The sequence below is a fragment of the Platichthys flesus genome, chromosome 10 (genome assembly GCF_949316205.1).
Source record: "Platichthys flesus chromosome 10, fPlaFle2.1, whole genome shotgun sequence".
NCBI lineage: Eukaryota > Metazoa > Chordata > Actinopteri > Pleuronectiformes > Pleuronectidae > Platichthys > Platichthys flesus.
In genome coordinates this window covers 21,697,374-21,715,772 of record NC_084954.1, presented here as the reverse complement: position 1 = coordinate 21,715,772, position 18,399 = coordinate 21,697,374, and the positions used below count along the sequence as shown (strand labels likewise).

General features: G+C 40.6%; 2 protein-coding genes across 9 annotated transcripts in view; both read left to right on the top strand.

Moving 5' to 3' along the window:
• The first annotated feature begins 1,256 nt into the window (after positions 1-1,256).
• LOC133961883 (protein tyrosine phosphatase type IVA 2-like) lies at positions 1,257-7,644 on the top strand. Of its 7 annotated transcripts, XR_009922049.1 has the most exons (11): positions 1,267-1,375; positions 2,104-2,245; positions 2,346-2,534; positions 3,171-3,792; positions 3,879-3,971; positions 4,390-4,520; positions 5,481-5,555; positions 5,676-5,783; positions 5,908-6,007; positions 6,094-6,209; positions 6,317-7,644. XR_009922049.1 is itself a non-coding variant. In XM_062397256.1 (10 exons), the coding sequence occupies exons 5-10, from the start codon at positions 3,697-3,699 to the stop codon at positions 5,927-5,929; spliced, it is 525 nt and encodes a 174-aa protein (XP_062253240.1). In that variant the 5' UTR covers positions 1,266-1,375; positions 2,104-2,245; positions 2,346-2,534; positions 3,171-3,409; positions 3,680-3,696; the 3' UTR covers positions 5,930-7,644. The 7 variants fall into 7 exon arrangements, 4 of the variants coding, with proteins under 4 accessions (XP_062253238.1, XP_062253240.1, XP_062253239.1 ...); XM_062397256.1 differs by having other exon boundaries at positions 1,266-1,375; positions 3,171-3,409; positions 3,680-3,792; positions 5,908-7,644; XR_009922047.1 differs by having other exon boundaries at positions 6,094-7,644.
• A 2,184-nt stretch (positions 7,645-9,828) lies between these two features.
• LOC133962145 (apoptosis-stimulating of p53 protein 1-like) overlaps positions 9,829-18,399 on the top strand; it is a 45,782-nt gene continuing 37,211 nt past the window's right edge. Inside the window, exon 1 of one of the 2 annotated variants that reach the window (XM_062397615.1) lies at positions 9,829-10,142. In XM_062397615.1, the coding sequence (XP_062253599.1) occupies positions 10,134-10,142 (9 nt within the window). In that variant the 5' untranslated portion in view covers positions 9,829-10,133. Of the gene's footprint in view, positions 10,143-18,143; positions 18,326-18,399 lie in introns of those variants that run through there. The other variant, XM_062397614.1, reaches the window with a different exon arrangement.

Here is an 18,399-nt window from a genome sequence, read left to right as displayed (position 1 = left end):
GCAGCGCACATCATCCCGGGGCGCACATTGGCTCACACCGTCCTGCGGCATCATCCTGCCATGTGGCCTAGTGGTTAGAGTGATGGCTCTCCAACAAGAAGGTTGCCGGTTCAACGATGATGCGGCACATCATCCTGCAGTGCACATCATCACCGCACATCATCCTGCGCGCACATCATCCTGTGGGTCACATCATCCTGCTGCGCACACCATCCTGCAGCACACATCATCCGGCTCACTTCATCTTGCGGAGCACATCATCATGCTGTGCACATCATCCTGCAGTGCATCATCATGCGGCAGACATCATCCTGCGGCGCACCTCATCCTGCAGCGAACATTGTCCTGCAGCGCACATCATCATGCACCGCACATCATCCTGCGGCGCACTTCGCACATCATCATGCGGTGCACATCATCCTGCAGCGCACATCAAAGGAGGAGGGTTGGACCTAGAGCTAGAAGTTCCAAACCACATAACAGCCTTTTGATTAAATTTGATATTCTAACATTTAACAATACAGGACAAAATCGATTAATGTATGTGGGTCTAGATACAGCATTAAAGTCATGAAGTTATTTTGAGAAATGATGGCCTATTTCAATGGCAAGATAAAAAAACAAAATAATCAACAGAAGAATACGGAAGCGTATTGCATTCACTTTTATTTTTTTGGGGCATTTGTCTCGGAATTTCTGAGATATTTATCCAAGAAAAACAGAATATTTTTTTTGTGAAGAGAATTTAATACGCTTCTGTAGAAGAAAGCTTATTTTAAGTTCTAAACATATTTAGGGTGTTTTTTTCTCACTTTCTGTTCGTCCTATAGCGGCCATTACATTATGCAAATTAGGCGATGACATTAAGCGACATCTAGCGACTTTTAGGACAGCCAATAGCTACTTTCCTTACTGAGGAGTTGGCAACACTGGCTGTGAACGTCATAAACACTGGATAGCAGCAATTATTTCGACATTAGTTTGTCTGACCACAGTATAGACCTGTACATCACATTAGCATAGCTAAGTTCATTTGTGCGTGAACTGATCAAATGTGAGAAAATCGGCTAAAATAAATAACTAAAGCCTACAAGGCTTGAATAAACATTATTTCCAGTATGTGTTATAAAATGTGTTATACGCTCAGGAGGCAGATTGAGTGAAGAGCGGTAGCCTACAATTTAAAGGGTAATTTCCCTCTTTTAACATTGTAACGTGAACGACTTTTTTCGTGTTTTATTTTCATAATGCCGGCACCGGAAGCTGTTGGTATTATTGTGGCTAGCTCGACCACTCTGTTCGACATGTCTCCTTCGCAGACTCTTTTCCGTCAGTAGAAGAAGCGTCGGGATTTATCGCCAAACAACTACTAGTTGTGAGTATTCAAAACAACCGTGTGTTTTCCTCGACACTGCTCCAGCTGCTGTGGCTGTTGTCATTCGGCTAATGTTGAAAACCTGCCGCTGCTTTTAGCCTGGAACTGTCAGCTCGCTGTTTATTCTGGGAACATGGTTGTTGACCTGGTTCTCCTTGACCTGACCAGCGCAGCCTCTAACGACAGAAGGGGATGCTGACCAGTATTTTAAAATCACATGGTTATAATTGATCTGTTTGCGTTCATAATAAGAGCCTTGGAAAAGGAGCTAGCACGTAGCTATCTGGTAGCTAGTTGGTGATTTAACGTCAGAACATGGCACAGCTTGTTTGCTAACATTCAGCTGGTTGTTTCCGAACACAGCTCCAAGTGTCCAGTCAAAACAAGCGTTTAGATCAACACTGAGCTCATTAGTGAGTAAAACTACACTGTGCTAAACTGTTAGCTGAGAGCCTATCCCTGTCTGCGACCTGCAGGTATCAGATTGTTGATAGCATCTCAGCTAACTGTACTCATGCGCTCTGAAACGTTGTGTTGTGTAACGCTCGTTGAGTATTACATGTCCCGTCGATCACACTCAAAAGCGAATCCTTTCGTTCACGGGATAGTAACACATGCTAATGCCAACGTTTGAACGGGGCGGTTGGTGTTGCTACATTTCCTCGTAGACATGTACCGCAGGTAGGTGCCAACTGTCCAATGTTAACACGTTTTCTCCTACGCAGCAGGTTAGCACTAAGCTAGCGGGCCGTTGTCAGCCAGGAGCCAGAACATCAGCAGCAGCATCATCATCAATGGTGTGTCTACATCCCGGAGCCGTCACATTCTCCTGTGTGCGCTCGATGAACCATCTCCTCAGCTATCAGCACAGTGAGTGTGTGCCTGGAGGCTGTGATGCCACCTGTTGATGCAGTGTATGTTGGCAGTATCGTATAACACATGACAACCGACTTCATTTTGTGTCTCTCAGGCTGCACATGTATGGCGTTTGCGAGGCTTGGAGGGGAGTTTTGCCAAGCCCAGCACCTGATGCTCATTGTGGATAAATGAACAGGAGACAGCAGCAAGGCACACACACTGCCATTCACCTACACGGTGTGTGTTGATACTGACTGGTTGTGTGTCTATGCAGGGACATCTTGTCATAGACAGGTTCACGGTTAGTACTTTGTTACAGTCCAGTGACAACAGAGAGTAGTATATCAGTGTTGACATAGACCCAATTTAGACTTGGTTTTAACATCCGTACTGAGTGATTCAATCACAAGTGGTCCTGATTTCTGTATGAACGCACCTGAGTATGTCCTGAGATCTGATCACAGAACCACATTCAGAATTGGTCTGGGACACATTAGTTTTGCTGTGTAAAGGCAAATGCCTCCTGGGCCACATGTGAAGTACCACTTACTCAGCTGATGACTCAGACCTGCTACAGTTTCACAAAAAATCTAACTGTTTTACAAGTCTCTGTGTCCATACATTGATTTTTCTTTGTGGCCTGAGCACCACATGATGATTGATACTTTTCATAAATTGGTCAAATCTCTACTGAGCATGCACGCTTGGCTCCACACACATACGACATACACTCAAACACAGTGACATCAGGTACTGTCATCTCAGACTGGGCTGAAACTAAAATAATTTTGTTTCCCACAGAGAATTTCTGGATATGTTTATTTGCTGATAGAGCAAGAAATGTCCCAAAGTCCAGACTTCCATGCACGTCTGAAAGCAGCCGTAGTTAGACTCAAAGCATTGTAATACATTTTAACACTGTTTTTCTCTTTCACAGGTCCTTCCTGCCATCTTGTTCAATCATATGAAGACACGCCTAAATTCAGTGTGTCACCTGTCCTGGGGAGTGGGGGAGGATCTGGACCAGGAGTTTCCTTTCTGCTCTTCTACTTTCCTGCTTTTCCTTCCTGCTTCACATCTCACTCTCACGAGTCTTCTCTGAATGGGCTAAGAGATTTGAAAGAAAAGAAGGATATATATTTTCTGTCCTCAGTTTTTTTTTATTCTGGACTTTAGGTGTGTTCTCCAGTCGTCCTCATCCCAAATCTGCTCATTTCAATTTTAGTTTTCAAGCGATTTTTTTCCTTCACTGCCAAAAAAGTTTAGATTTTTATCCTGTTTCTTCTTTATTTATCTTTCCCCCCTGTTTTTGATTCAAAAAACGTTTTATCGTCAATTGAGTAGAATATTTACATTTCCCCATAAATTATTTTAAATTTTTTAGTGTTCTAGAGTTTTTTTTTAAAAACACACTTTGCTTCTTATCTTTAATTCTTCATCAACAAGCCTTTGCTGGTCTAACAATGAACCGACCGGCTCCAGTGGAGATCTCCTATGAATGTCTGAGATTCCTCATCACGCACAACCCCACCAATGCACAACTAGGAAGGTTTATAGAGGTAGCGCACTTTTTAAGATTGCATTTCTTTACTGTCATGTAATTGTGGAAGTCTTGGTATCTTTAATGATGACTGTACTCTGATAGGATCTGAAGGCATTTGGAGTTAACACCTTGGTACGAGTGTGTGCTGCTACATATGACAAGACACCGGTCGAACAAGAAGGCATACAAGTTCTGGTAAGTGATGAATGTGAATCTTCCATTGAAGCTGATTAATGCGGTGCCCGTTCTAATCTGTCAGTTTAAAGTGTTCTGGTCTCTTCGTCTCATGCTCCTCATTATACTGTCACTTTTTATTGTTTGTGTGCTTGATGTTTGGTGTAGAGCTTTTTTTATAAATGAGGGAAGTGAGAGAACTTTGGGTTCATCCTATCTGGTTAATATTTGGAATGAAGATTTTATGATTAGAAAAAATAATTTTTGTTAGAGTTCATGTGTGTGGTTTATATGTATGTTTTGAAGGATTTACTTAAGATGTGATATTTTTTCATACCTAACATGTTGTGAATTTTAGACTAGCCGCCACAAACCCACGACAGGTGATATGTTAGCAGCTAAAAGAGCGGATCAAATAAAGACTTCTTTTTCCTTCCAGGATTGGCCATTTGATGATGGCTCAGCTCCTCCAGACCGGTTGGTGGACGATTGGTTGAACCTGCTTCAGACAAAGTTTAGAGACGAGCCTGGCTGCTGTGTGGCTGTGCACTGTGTTGCTGGACTGGGACGGTCAGTATGCACCACACACAGGATTGAATAAATTAAGATACCAACAAGGGGCTAGGGTTAGGGTTAGGGTTAGGGTTAGGGTTAACCCTAACCCTAACCCTAAGATAAACTAATCAGTTATTTACTGATGCACAACATCTCATCTAGAGCCCATGGAAGAGGATTTTTAAAGTTGATGATGATATGATATTGGAGGAATTACTAAGAAATCTAATGATATGTATAGAGATTAAAGTTCCTTGTTGCTATGACACATTTCCTGCAACTGGATTCCACAGACATATATGAGATCCATGTAGATCAAAACATGATTTTCTACTTCAGAACACAAACCCCATTAACACCTGCTTAATGGGGTCATATGTGTTGGACTTGTAGCTGGAATTGGCTAGTTAGCCAGTAGGCCACTAAGGCTGTGGAGAATGTAATCAGTGCTTTAATATTTAACTTGAGATATTTGTGTTTGGTTTCGTTTTGAATTCAATATAAATGTATGTATTGTAGGATAATGCAAAAGTAGCCTGCAGCAACATGGATGTATTAATCCCCCACTGCCACCCTTCTCTAAGATTTAGTTTTGCTTTAATCCCTGTAAGAAGCTAAAGTATATATCTTGTTTTCTTTCTATTTCTCTAATCATTGGTTACGTATTAGCTGTTCCAAATTAATACTGATGTATGATTAGCTTAATTTGGCCGATTTAATTAATATCTTGATGTGTCGGTTTGGCTCCAGTGAAAATTTGGTGTTTATTTTTCAGTTGTAATGTTACAATGTGTTGAGCTATGTTTGTCGCTGCCCTTTTATCTGTAGCTGCAGGGATCCAAAGTAATATGGCCTTAACTTCATAAAGAAGAAAGCTCAACTAAATAACAAAGTTGAACTTTTAATGGGGAGTGTTGTTTCTCTGTTCCCAAACAGATGGCTTTACTCCTGTGTCTATTTGTTCTTTGTCCTCAGAGCTCCTGTGTTGGTGGCCCTGGCTCTAATTGAGTGTGGGATGGAGTATGAAGATGCGGTGCACTTCATAAGACTGTGAGTGTCAAGATTTTTTTTTCACATTTGACTTTATATTAATAACAACTGCTCTGTCTTTTCATGTACCATGTTCAGTACCATCCCTGTAATTACTCATGTCTGTCTCTTTCATGTTAGGAAGCGTCGTGGGGCGTTCAACTCCAAGCAGCTGCTTTACCTAGAAAGCTACAAACCTAAACTGTGTCTGCGCTCTAAAGACGCCAACGGGCAGAGCTGTTGTATACAGTAGGAATCTACAACCCCAAAATAGCCTCACCGCAACTTCTTAGGAGGGTTAACCTCTATGGTTACATTTTTCTGTTAACATTTACCCCTCGATTGTTATTCAAAGCCCTTTATCTAATTTCAGAAATGTAAAGACCTCACTGTGAAGTCCTGCAAATATTCACTGTAATCAAACAACTTCTGATGTTACATCAAAATGAGCCTAAAGAGTGGACGTGTTAAAGGTAACCTCACCTCAACGTGAAGCAGAACTGCACAAATCATCACATTAAAGGGAAAAACCCACAGTCTGACTGAACTCCTTTTACAGGTGGGGTAAGCGATTCTGTGGAACGAGTGTAGATCGATTTGAACAGAGGGAACAAAGTCAATTCACTGCTTCTTCAGCAGCTCATCTTCCCACATTCCTACCTGTGCATAGCCAAGGTAAACCACTGATCTCAAAAAGATGGGATTAACCAAAAACATGAGTAATTGGGACAACGCACTAAGCAAGTGTGACCAAATTATCTTTCCCCTTTCATCCTATTCAGCTCTGGTCTCTCCGACATTGAAACAGCTCATGATGTTCACGCGGGCCTTCACCTTTTCGATATTTCATCATCTTATTTGGGTTAGCTGGAGTCTGGTTCTTCACCACTGAGCAATTGGAGAACCGCTGTGAACATTATTGTGGTTCTACAATCCTGTGAGTTAGCATTTCCAGTGGCTAACAGTAGTTGTCACGTTCTGAAACAGCTGTGGAGGTGTTCGTTATCCGAGGCCACTTTTTCACATCATCCCTCGATAGTAGAAGACACTTTAATGATAACATTATCTCATTTAAGATGTAACAGGTAATATTTACAAAACTAACACCGAGAAAGATGATTACAGTACTGTTAGCACATACTTCTTACGACTGTTCCTGTGGAAATCGCAGCCCCCCCCCCCCATTCTTAGTTTGAGCATGAACACCCTTGTTGCTGATTGGGTGAAACACTATTGTGCTGTTCAGGTCACCCAGCTTTCTTTGTTCTCCAAATACAATTTTTTTTTTTTAACCCACACACAGTGAGTATACAGCTAGCTGACCAAGACTAGATATTCTCAGAATTTGGCTAAATGTATTTTGGATTAAAATATACCTTCCTTTAACTGTCCCTGTGAACTCAAGTTTTCTTGGCTGTAAAAGTGGAAAAACAATCACAAAGGTCACCCTCTACATACAAAGTTATAAATGCAGCTAAAATAATAAATGCTGCTGATGTAAACAGAGATTTTCTAATTGTGAATTTTGACATATTAAAAATGATATAGCATTGAGTAAATAGTTGGCAGTATGTGCTATCAGAGGCGTGCTGGTTTATTGCACATCAAATCACACTGTGGTCCACACTAATTTATTTATTTTTTTTCAAATTCTTCCACTTACTGACCAAAACATTGCTCTGCAGCCAGATGGTGGCACAGAAAGAAACAGATTTAACAAAAACGTGTTCAGAAGAGGAAATCATAAATGGGTAAATCTACCTACTTAGTATTTTTTCTGGAACAAAGTCACGTCACAATCTTCCAAAAACTTTCTGTGTTTTTCCAGAAACAAGCATGGAACAGGACTGTGAAGCCAACATGGCTGCCACTGAACGTAATGACCGTTGTCTCTGTCCGGGTCTGTACCTACATGGCTGTCTGCTCAGCTGCTGTGTTTGTGATTTTGGTCTTTGCGATGGTCTTGTTTATTTTCTTTCCCTTGTACCTCTTATCTATTTGTATTTTGTGTTTATTTAATGGCTCCACTGTGTTTCTTTGTGAAATGTTTGTCTGCTGGAGGAAAAAAAAATCAATTAGTCTTGAAAAATTAAAGTGTTTCGTACTTTAACTGTTGTGAGTTATTTTTTCTTTCTGAAAACTGTCCAGTATTGTATCTGTGTCTGTTGTGAACTTGAGAAAAAACACATTAACACAGTTCATATCAGTGTGACATATTTCCCAAAAGGCATTTAAAGTACTTATATGCTTAAATGGGTATTTATGTATGAATATATGTGTATATACCTGAAATTCTAACTTAACAAACTGCACGTGTGCTTCTACACAAGATCAATTTCCCAGTGATGTTGAGCTGTAGTTTCAACCTCACAGATGTCCAATGTGAGGCGGAGCCTGGCCCGACCTCAGTTAAGTGTGGGATTGTGTGTGAGAGACAGTGAGCGATGGCCTCTGGCTGTGGCGATACTGTGTGAATGTGTCTGTCAGTGTGGAATCACAGCATCATGGAGCCAATGGATGATTCAAGGCTGACTGCCTTTATTGACTGACCTGGGAACACACGCACAGGGACTAACCTTGAACAAAGGAGCCACAGTGAACACACACAATAAATGTCCATGAACTGTGGTGAAGACCCAGTTTTTTAATGCATCTTAGGAAGAGTTCTAGTTGGTGTTAAGGTTCAAATACAATAACCGACTGATTAATCAATGATCAAATTGAAACTGCTTGCTGGAACCTAAAGGACAATGTTTATCATTGTTTCCTTAAATGATAAATCAACAGCAAACAGAGCTCTAAATTATGTTCTGGAACATGTTTTAAAGTTAATATTAGATCATGTTTATTTATTTATTCAACTTTCGGTCTTTATTGGTGTCACAAAATCGTATACATGTAAATAAAATAATATGAGAGATATGTTTAAAACACTGATGTAGCACCACACAACAAAGACAAAAATCTTCTTACGTGTTGTTTTATGTAACAACTGCAGTCTCACCAAACAACTATCTCTGTGTTCACCACATTTTTAAAGGACAGAACAGGATGGGTGTGTATACACAGTGATGACGATGTAGATAACAACTTCTAGTCCCTTATTCTCAGAGGAAAAACAATCACCGCTATGAAGAAAAATGTGGGGTATCTGCACCAATACATTAGTTTGTATATTCACTTCAGTTTAATCTAGCAGCTGCATATTTATAGAATCAAATTGTTCAAAGGCCAAGTTCAACTCTTTTTCAGCTAGTGTTGATTGCTCCTGTTGCCAGTAGATGGCGATAATGTCTTCTCAAACTGGAACACTTTTCATTTGTACTTTGAATAGAAACTTGACGGTTGTTTTCCAGTAGACTGACTCCATTTATGTTTACCAGGCTGAACACATGACAAATACGGTATCACACAAAGGGTGCTAAGTACTGGAATGTTTGTACAGTGTGACTTCAAAATGGACAGACGGACACACACAGCTCTGCAGTGTCCTTGGCCGCTGTGGACGGCTCTGTGATAATCTGCTGAATTTATGACAGCTGAACGTCTCTTAACTTGCTGACCGTGTGTGTGTGTGTGTGTGTGTGTGTGTGTGTGTGTGTGTGTGTGTGTGCTGTAATGTCCTAAAGGCACTGCTTTCCATACTGCATTTGCACGTAACCAGAACAAATTGATTGAACACTGAATTGAACACAAACATCGGTTTTTCATTCATCTTTTTCTTTTTTAATCTGTTATGAAAAAGCATAACAGCAATCTCATAACTGGATTGTTTTAAAACACACTACATCCTTTAATACATTCTGAACAAGTGCTCAGTATAAGCTCTCCAACAGTGTAGTACAACCTCGTCGGTGCCGACTCTGCCTAGAGAGGGCGCTCTTGCACAAAGTGAATAAACAGCATGTGTGGAAAATAGCATTGATTGTTGTAGTGGTCGATGGGTCCACCACCTAGTTTTACTGCACATGAAAATAACCTGGAGGCTATATTGTGAGGAGGAGGAAGAGGGGGAAAGACATGGAGGGGAAGGAGAGAGGGAGGGAGGGAGGTGGTGGTGGATGGGAGGAGGGATGATCAGGACGGTGACCCAGTTCACCCTGCACACCAACCCACTCATCATGACCAGAGGATGAGAGTCACAGAGATTTGAATGGTGAAGCTGCAGCGGCTGTTTCCAGGTTTCTCACATCCAGCAGTTTTTCATTTGTGGCCTTAAAACAAAAAGAAGACAGAGAGAGAGAGAGAGAGAGAGAGAGAGAGAGAGAGAGAGAGAGAGAGACCTTTACTGTCTGTGTGTGTGTGAGGGAGAGAGAGGGAGAGAGAGAGAGGAAGGAAGGAAGAGGGAGGGATTGAACTAAGGAAAGTGGAGTTTTTTTTTAGGTTTTCACAGCATCTGGAGACCTGAGCGGATCTACAGACACACAAGAGGAAGAACACGAATAGTTTGGACGTACGGAGGAATATCAGAAACAAAAGGAAAAGGCTGGATAAAAAAACAACACCTTAAAAGAGGAGAAGAGAAGAGAGGAGTCGAGGAGGAGAAGTAGTTGGTCTAACGGGACGGGAGAGGAGCAGAGTTGTGTCACAGCAGCAGGAATGTTACCGGTGAGTTTCTCATTGAGTCAAATATTTCAAACACATTGGAAACACAGTAGTTTCTCAATGTATCCAAACAGTCGCAGCTGGATTAAAGTTACACACATCTGCAGCAGGGCGTGTTGTTTGGGGGTCACCGAGTCCAGAGGAGCCAGTACAGACTATAGAGCTGCTGTCTTCAGTGATCACAGAGCAGACCTAGAATTACCCGCTGATTCTTTTGATTGTATGTGGTAGCTAAATGATTTGTTATTACAGCTGCTGAGAGTTTGTCACACGGGGAGTACACAACGCAGTGAATGGACCGGAAGTCAAACTGATATTTACCCACAATCAGAGCAGATGTGAACCGCCGCTGTACACAGGGGCGGGCGGGTCACTGTGAAGTTCGGAAGACTCGAACAGCCGATCCTTTCCAATAGTTGCATTCATTCATTCATTCAAAATTGCATGAACTTACTTAAAGTTGATTTAGGCTGCTTCAAGTTGCCAAAATAAAACGAATTAAAAGGAAGTGAAGTCAAAATATAATACTAATAATTTTGTATTAAATTATTAGTATTATAATTTGAACATCTGTGAATTGGAGGTCAGGTTGTTTATTTTTGTACCCTATCATTAATATGCTGTAAAAAAAAGGCTAGCACTATATATATACTCTAATAAGTGTTGATTAATGTATTTAATATGATCAATCCTCCTGTGGACCCTGAATGCTGCAGCGTAAAACAGATATAATGACATATGTCTTCACAAGAGATGTTAAACTGCACATTACAGTCTTTAATAAACCCTATATTGCATGGTGTAAATGCTGACTGGGGGGGGTTATAGTTAAGTGTTACCATAACTCAACCAGCCTTCAAACTAAGGCGCAACCATAACATAGATAAAGGAAATCTCACAATGTGTGGAGGTTTTAAAAGTGCTAGTGGAGAGATAACTTACTACTGAACTTACTTTGATGATATCAGAAGAAACACACAAGAAGTCACCAGGACATCAGTGACTAACATGGTATTTTAAGATATTCTGTATTAACTGGATAAATGTGCCAGTAAAGTGATTTAAACTTTGCTATAATCCCACATCTAAAATCCTTTTGAGTTGTATACATTTGCATGCCCCAACTTAGCTGTCTTGATTCATTTGCTTATTTGTATATGCATCCTATGTAGTTTTGCAATATGTTCATCAGTGGGGCTTTTATTTATGATCAGGTAATGATGTTATAGCAGTCTTTACACTGATTCAAAGGTGTGTGTGTGTGTGTGTGTGTGTGTGAATGTGAGTGCATTTGTGTTTGTACACATGCATGTGCGTTCGTTTGTGTGTGAGAGAGAGAGCAAGGAGGGAGAGACAACCCCCGGGCACACCCCAAATACACTCGCACACATGCTTTTGCGCATATGTTGTGCATTTGCTCATCATCCAAGACTTGAATATTTGCAATACATTAATGCCTCAGTATTTAGGTCAGATATTTGTTCTACAAAACAAAACTCCTAGTGTCGTATTTACCTGCATCCTCAGCTTTTACATTGCTTGTAACATTTTCCTACTGATAGAAATGGTGCTTCTTAGTGGATTTAAGGAGCATTTATACATACTTACGTCAGCAGAGAAAAGGGGTGAGGGTTTGGGGGGTTAAGTGTATTTTAATATTGTGACAAAAGTAAAACTATTAACCGCTTCCCACAACTGGAATCTGGAATGAAGATCTTGACCTGCCAACAGTGAAATGAGTAAACTATTAGTATTCCTGTTTCCAATCCTGTCTCTTCTCTCTCTCACACACACAGACACACACAAACACACACACACACACACACACACACACACACAAAACACTACAACTCTTTGTGGCTGAGCTATGCTGCTGTCAGCTCCACACAATGCACTGAAGATATAGAGATGTGTTTACTGCAGGGACACACACACACACACACACAGTGGGGGAGAGAGACTGTCACCTTGAACTTTCACCCCCGCCCTGAACGCTCTTCCGGGTTCGGGCCTTTTCTTCGGGAGATTTGACTTGTGTAATTGTCCCAGTGTTCACAGCGCTGTGACTGTAAGTTTGCCCGCAGCCGACATTAACAACACTTACAGTATATGTATCTAAACTGCAGGGGAAATGCTTCCTTTCCATACTCCTCCTCTCACCATTTTGCACTCACTTCTGCTCACATGACCAATGCAACCAATTCAAAACAGAGTATGATATCATCTCCCTCTGAAATGTTGAGCAGCTAAAACATATTTTCCTTGGTAGAGAGCAGCTGGCAATGTTGCTGCCACCACTTTCATCATGGACACAGAAGGTTGTCCCTGCTAAATCCCAGTACGCTTGTGTATTAGACACTCCAAGAGTGGAAGTACTTTTAAACTGATTTAAAAGTTGCTTTATTTATTTAGTGGATTACAGGATTGGTACTTTTTGATGTTTGATATCTTTTGTTAAATGTTGAAGAAAGAACCGGAACTAAAACGATTCATTGACATATGACAGCACACTGGTTCAGAGGTGTATGGAGATTTTCTCTCTGAATGAGTGAAACCTCATGTTTCGGTGGCCACATGCAGTTCCTATAGAGACAGTGCAGACTGATTTGTGTGTACTACGTGTGAGTGTTTGTTTGGGTTCGTGCAGTGGGAAGTGGGGGTGGCTGGAACGCACACACATCCCTGTCAGCTGTCGCTGTGGTCCACCCATCGTTTTTTTCACACACACACACACACACACACACACACACACACACACAGACACGCAGAAGCTGCTGCTGGGACCTTTGTATTTGCTTATTTTCACTCTACCATTCTTACATTCATAATCCTTAGTTATATCCTTAAAATTAGAAGAAAACGTCTCCTTCTCCTCTTTAACTCCTCAGATTGTATTTATTTGCTTTGTAAGAATTTATCAGAAAACACACATCATAACTCTGGAGTATCATATTGTTTGGTATAATCCTTTAAAAATCTAATTTATCACAATGGGATTAAAGCTCATTCCATAGTTCATTAATTGCATGTTGCTGTAGAAAGAAAAAGCATTAGCCCTTTTCCCAAAGCGTATGTAATGTAATATGAATGTCTTCAGTGAGTGCTACATACTGTATATCTGACATATCGGAATCCATGTTTAGGGCTGTGAAACCCACCACCTTATTAGCAGGTGTTACTTGAAGCTTCCTCACTGAGCTATTTTCTCCTCAGTGTGTAATACTTTCCTAATTTTGGTCGATGTAAAAAAGGACATGTCTTCATATGCGGTATTTAAATGGCAGCGGTTTCCTGCGCCACACCCACACCAGCTCCTCTTACCACCATCAAAACCGTTGTTTTAAATGTCACAGAAATGTTATTTACACCATCCGGGATTCAACCAGCTGCTTCTCAAGTCATCGTCCAACAATTCAGGCCAGTATGAGCTGGATTCAGACATAAGAAAACTTACTGGGCACCAGTTTGACAGATGGCCCCGATTGAAGAGCGGATATACAGTAAACTCACCACACCCCAGATCCCAACACAGTGCATCATTATTTAAAACGTATTAAACCAACCCTAAAGCCACCTTAACAGCATCTTTGTTACATAATTCACATTCTTACAAAATTACTGTTACACCATCCGCACCACTTTTATCAAATATGGTTATACAACTCGCACCTGCAGTTGACCGAAGCATAGTCATATATAAATATGACCCAGTAACATTTTAAAATGCAGCGATAGTGTTCTGTAGTGTTACAATGCATTGTACAGGAATAGTTTGACATTTTTCACAACGTGCTTATTCACTTTCCAACAGGAAGTCATATAAGACAAATGTAAAAAATAAATATGTCTGTACATTATGAGGCTACAGCTAGCAGCCTGTTAGCTTCGCTCAGCATAAAGACTTGAAACAAGGGGATGCTATGGTATAGACTATATATAGATATAGGAGACGTGTCTACACTTCATCATACAATTCAGAAGTGAATCAATGTCCGTACACTGGGATATAGCAATTCCGGGATAGAGTCACGGTCGCAAGGTCCCATCGATACATGTGCTCAACCAATCACGAGTGAGTCTCATGACTGTAATGATATTAAACTCCCTTTTTATAGCATCATCAACTTTTAAACAAACATCAGTGTGATAAGAACTACCTAAAATTACACAAAACATTTTTGAGAGATATCAATTTGACATGGACTTAATTTTTTTGTTTGGCTCGCATCCCATCCACCAACATGGAGGAGGAGGAATTTATGACCTGTACTTAAGCCAGCGATCAAGACTCTTTGACCTCTCTTGTGGAGCAGTTGTGTCGTCCATCTTTATAAAAAGTCTGTGGGGGGAACAGCCCTGGCTGTCTCTGTCTACAGGAAGCAGATCCACGTAGAGGCAACTGTAAAGCTCACTTTAAGTCTGTTTGTTTAATCCATATTAAAAGTAAATGTTACAGGATGTGAAGTAGAAACAGGCAACTGGCTGAGACTGATGAGTTACTGCTACTGGCTCCGAAACAGTCAGGGCTTATACATATCAAAGCAGGTAGCATACAAACAATGAACAATGTGTTGAATCACGTTTTGGAGTAGTTTGAATTTTGTTTTGTTTTTTAAGGCTGTGTCCGAAATCACCCACTCATTCAATTACCCTCTCTTTACTATATAGTGACTTCTGGAGGACTAAATCATGACTCATCAGCAAAAGACACTACTTGGCCCATTTCTTCTCTGCCGGTAATCTCATGACTACCGCAGGTTTCTGCGTACCAAAAAAACTTTGGCCGGTGGAAAATCCCACAATTAATGACAAATGTTTATTTCACTTTTAGTATTCATATTTTTAGGTAAAAACAAGTTAAATGACCATCTCTACATGCAGAAATAAACTTGTTTGATGCAGATGTGATGCTCAGCTTGTATTAACATTTGTACGACATCTGTTGTACACACATTTTTCAAGAAAACACTATATATCGCTGTATAGTGATTAGTGAGTAATTTCGGGCACAGCCTAATTCAAAATAGTCAAGCTGGCTGTTTCCCACTGTTTCCATTCTCAGTGCTAAGCTAAGCTAACAAGCTGCTGGTGACAGCTTCCTACTGATGTATTTTTATCAAGCATAATTCCACACGTTGCCATTTTGTGCTGAGTTCTGTACTGGCTTCCCAACAGGAACTCGGATAACAACCAACAGGACCTTTTATTTTATAATTATTTGCTTAACCTAACTTATAACTGATAGATAAAATATATGAGCCACAAATGTAAAAGTGATGAATGTTACTTTTAAACCTATTGTAAATATATGTTCAGTCATTGTGAGCAGCTGGTGACAACTGAAATGCAACCTTTTCTTGATTGACAGCCGTTTAGACTGTCTCTCTTTGTGTGTGTGTGTGTGCGTGTGTCTCAGTGTGTGTGTGTGTGTGTGTGTGTGTGTGTGTGTGCGCGCTCACACGTCTCTCACAAGTGTCTGTGATGTGGTTGTATTGTCTTGAGTGGGTTGAAGTAAAGTACTGTCCCTTTGAAGAACTTGGAAGAACATTTTGTTTATAAGAATTTGAGGGCCTGTGGAGACACCCCCCACACGCACAGACTTTTAAAGGAGGCACGTTTTAATTCAAAGTGCTTTTGTAATAAAAGTGAAACTCACCGAAAGTGCTTGCCGTGTATAACAAAAGGCTACTTTTCTAATAAACTTAAAAATGAATACATTTAAAATAAAATAACTTTTTTTAATTCAAAGAATCCTTCACTTTGCTGAAACATAGCAATGGTTATGTGGAGTTATTAGAAGTGTCATGATATTTCATTACACCGTCTCCAGGCAGCGACTGCAAAGGATTGTGGGACATAGAAATCTGCATGAGTCACGTGACTACTAATCTGTGATTGAAGCTTTTGTCGTCTGACTGTGTGTGTGTGTGTGTGTGTGTGTGTGTGTGTGTGAGAGAGAGAGAGAGAGAGAGAGAGAGAGAGAGAGAGAGAGAGAGAGAGAGAGAGAGAGAGAGAGAGAGAGAGAGAGAGAGAGAGAGAGAAGAAGTGAAAAAGGGGTCATGAAGTAGAGGTCAGGGTAAAGTAGAAGTTAAAGGACCAGAGTGAGTTTTACACTACTGTTGTGTGAGTTGATGAATTTATTACACTATGCATTTTAATGTAGATTGGTATTCATGGTGATGATACAACATGTCCGTCTCCGTCCTCTGCATCGTTTACTGATTTTCTGTCCAGTCCAATACAGCTCTCTATGTGTGTTTGTGTTGAGTTCATGCACAAAACATGTGACCCTGTGTGTGTGTGTGTGTGTGGGTGTGTGCGTGTGACACTCTGCCAGTGTACATTCTGTGTCCTTCCTGTTTGTTTGTGTGTGCGTTTCACGGTGTGTGTAATGGGGCAGTCACGCTGCAGTATATCTGTGTAGCCTCTCTAATCTATGGCCTCCAGCTCCTCAACTTCTGGACAGCTTCTCTCCACACCACTGTTCAACCACTAAACATATATGTATGTTTTACTTGCTGTGATTTAGTATATAAAGTCATTCATTTTTTCAGGATAATATCTTTAGGTACTTTTCCTTAGACTGATGGTCGTTGCCGGTGGTCTCTTCCTGTAATTATGAATCTTGTGGACTTAAATATATATATATCTACAGTATGCACTAAAGGCAGAGTTAGATAAAGTACCATCATCTGCTGCAATAATGCAGCATCAATGGTTTTATAATTGGAGGTGTCACTCTAGACCCTCAGTGACCTGGCCGGCTCCAGCTCTGCTGGACTCAAAGCTAAAAAAGAAATGGCATCAGAGTGTCTGGGACTTGTTTTAGACGTGACAATTCAGTTGTCTCTAATGAAGAAGTCAGTCAAGCAACAGTTTGATGACGAGTATTTAGGAAGCGTCACATTAACATTCGATATATCAGGGGAAATAAAGGACTTGTTTCAGGGACTCAAAGACTAGACTAAACTATGGCTGACTTTGCAGCAGCAACTTTAAAGAATAAACATTAGTAAAGGGTTGTTGTAAATGTAATAACACCAATAAATGTGTGTAACCAATACATGAATGAGTGGGGCAATATATATATTAGGTTAACAACACATTTACAGTATAACAGAATTAGACCTGTTTAAATATTAATATAACATTTTTACCACCATTAATTAAACTGTAAAGAAAAATGAATACATTTTAAGATAATGTTTACGAATATAATATCATATAAAAATATAAAAGCAATTCAGTTTGATAAGAGTGATATGAATACCTAAGTTAACAGTAATTTGTTAACTAACTGATTTTTAAGATTTTTTGGTTCATTTGTGATTCCCCCTCTCTTGCATAAAGCGTTTTGTTCCTATGAAACATTTGGTATTGTCAAAAACAACACAGCTTCAAAAGCAGCAAAAAAATATTTGCACAAAAAGGTTTTTTATTTATTTATTTTAACATTTCATCCAAATGTAAGTTATGTATGTGAGGGGTATCCATGTGTTGGTGCCTTTGTTAGGATGAAGAACAGCGTCACGAGGAGCTAACCGCTGCCCCCCGAGCTGGCATGCTGAGTTACTTCCTGCCCCTGTAAGAGAGGACAGGGACCTGTGAGGGACACATGAAGCATCTTGATAAAGAATTACATTGGACCCTGAAGCTGACGAGTACAATCTTCCCATCACACCTTCAGGTTAATCACTCTAACAGTAAAGACAGAAGCTCCTCCATCATATCAGATAGATATAATGGAAGACATTGGTCTCATTGTCGAACATCAAACATGTTCAGTCCCATCTCCCATCAGTCTTCTCTTCCTCACCCTCTCTCTCTACCTCTCCTCATATTTACTGAAAGCCGACTCCCCCCCTACCTCCCTCCACTCCTCCCTCCCCGACACACACTCTTATTTTTATGTTTCCTGCCCTGACACAGACATACACACACACTGCCACCCACAAACACACAGCTTTCTCTCATTATCTGTCTACATCTTCTTTAGTCAAATACACACATGTACACACTCACACCCACATGGACACTGCTGTGTGTGGTTTTCGCTCGATGGGCTTCCAATGAGGGGATTCTTTGGCCGGGTATTGGAGCGGCTGGTGTTTGTGTCCAAAAACCTCAAACTGAGTAAATGCAGGAAACAGAGGAAGAAGGTCGCGTGCAGGAAAACCAAACCCTCGGTGAGTGAGACACAGAGCAGCCAGACTTTATTTCACACATATATGTTGTACCAACTCTTCACAGTCAGTGTAAT

What these genes read in the sequence shown, in the direction of transcription:
- LOC133961883 (XM_062397254.1), top strand. Translation starts at nt 3,697, where the DNA reads ATGAACCGACCGGCTCCAGTGGAGATCTCCTATGAATGTCTGAGATTC. An exon ending in AACTAGGAAGGTTTATAGAG is followed by an intron (nt 3,793 to 3,878) that starts GTAGCGCACTTT and finishes GTACTCTGATAG; the next exon opens with GATCTGAAGGCATTTGGAGT. An exon ending in TGTGTTGCTGGACTGGGACG is followed by an intron (nt 4,521 to 5,480) that starts GTCAGTATGCAC and finishes CTTTGTCCTCAG; the next exon opens with AGCTCCTGTGTTGGTGGCCC.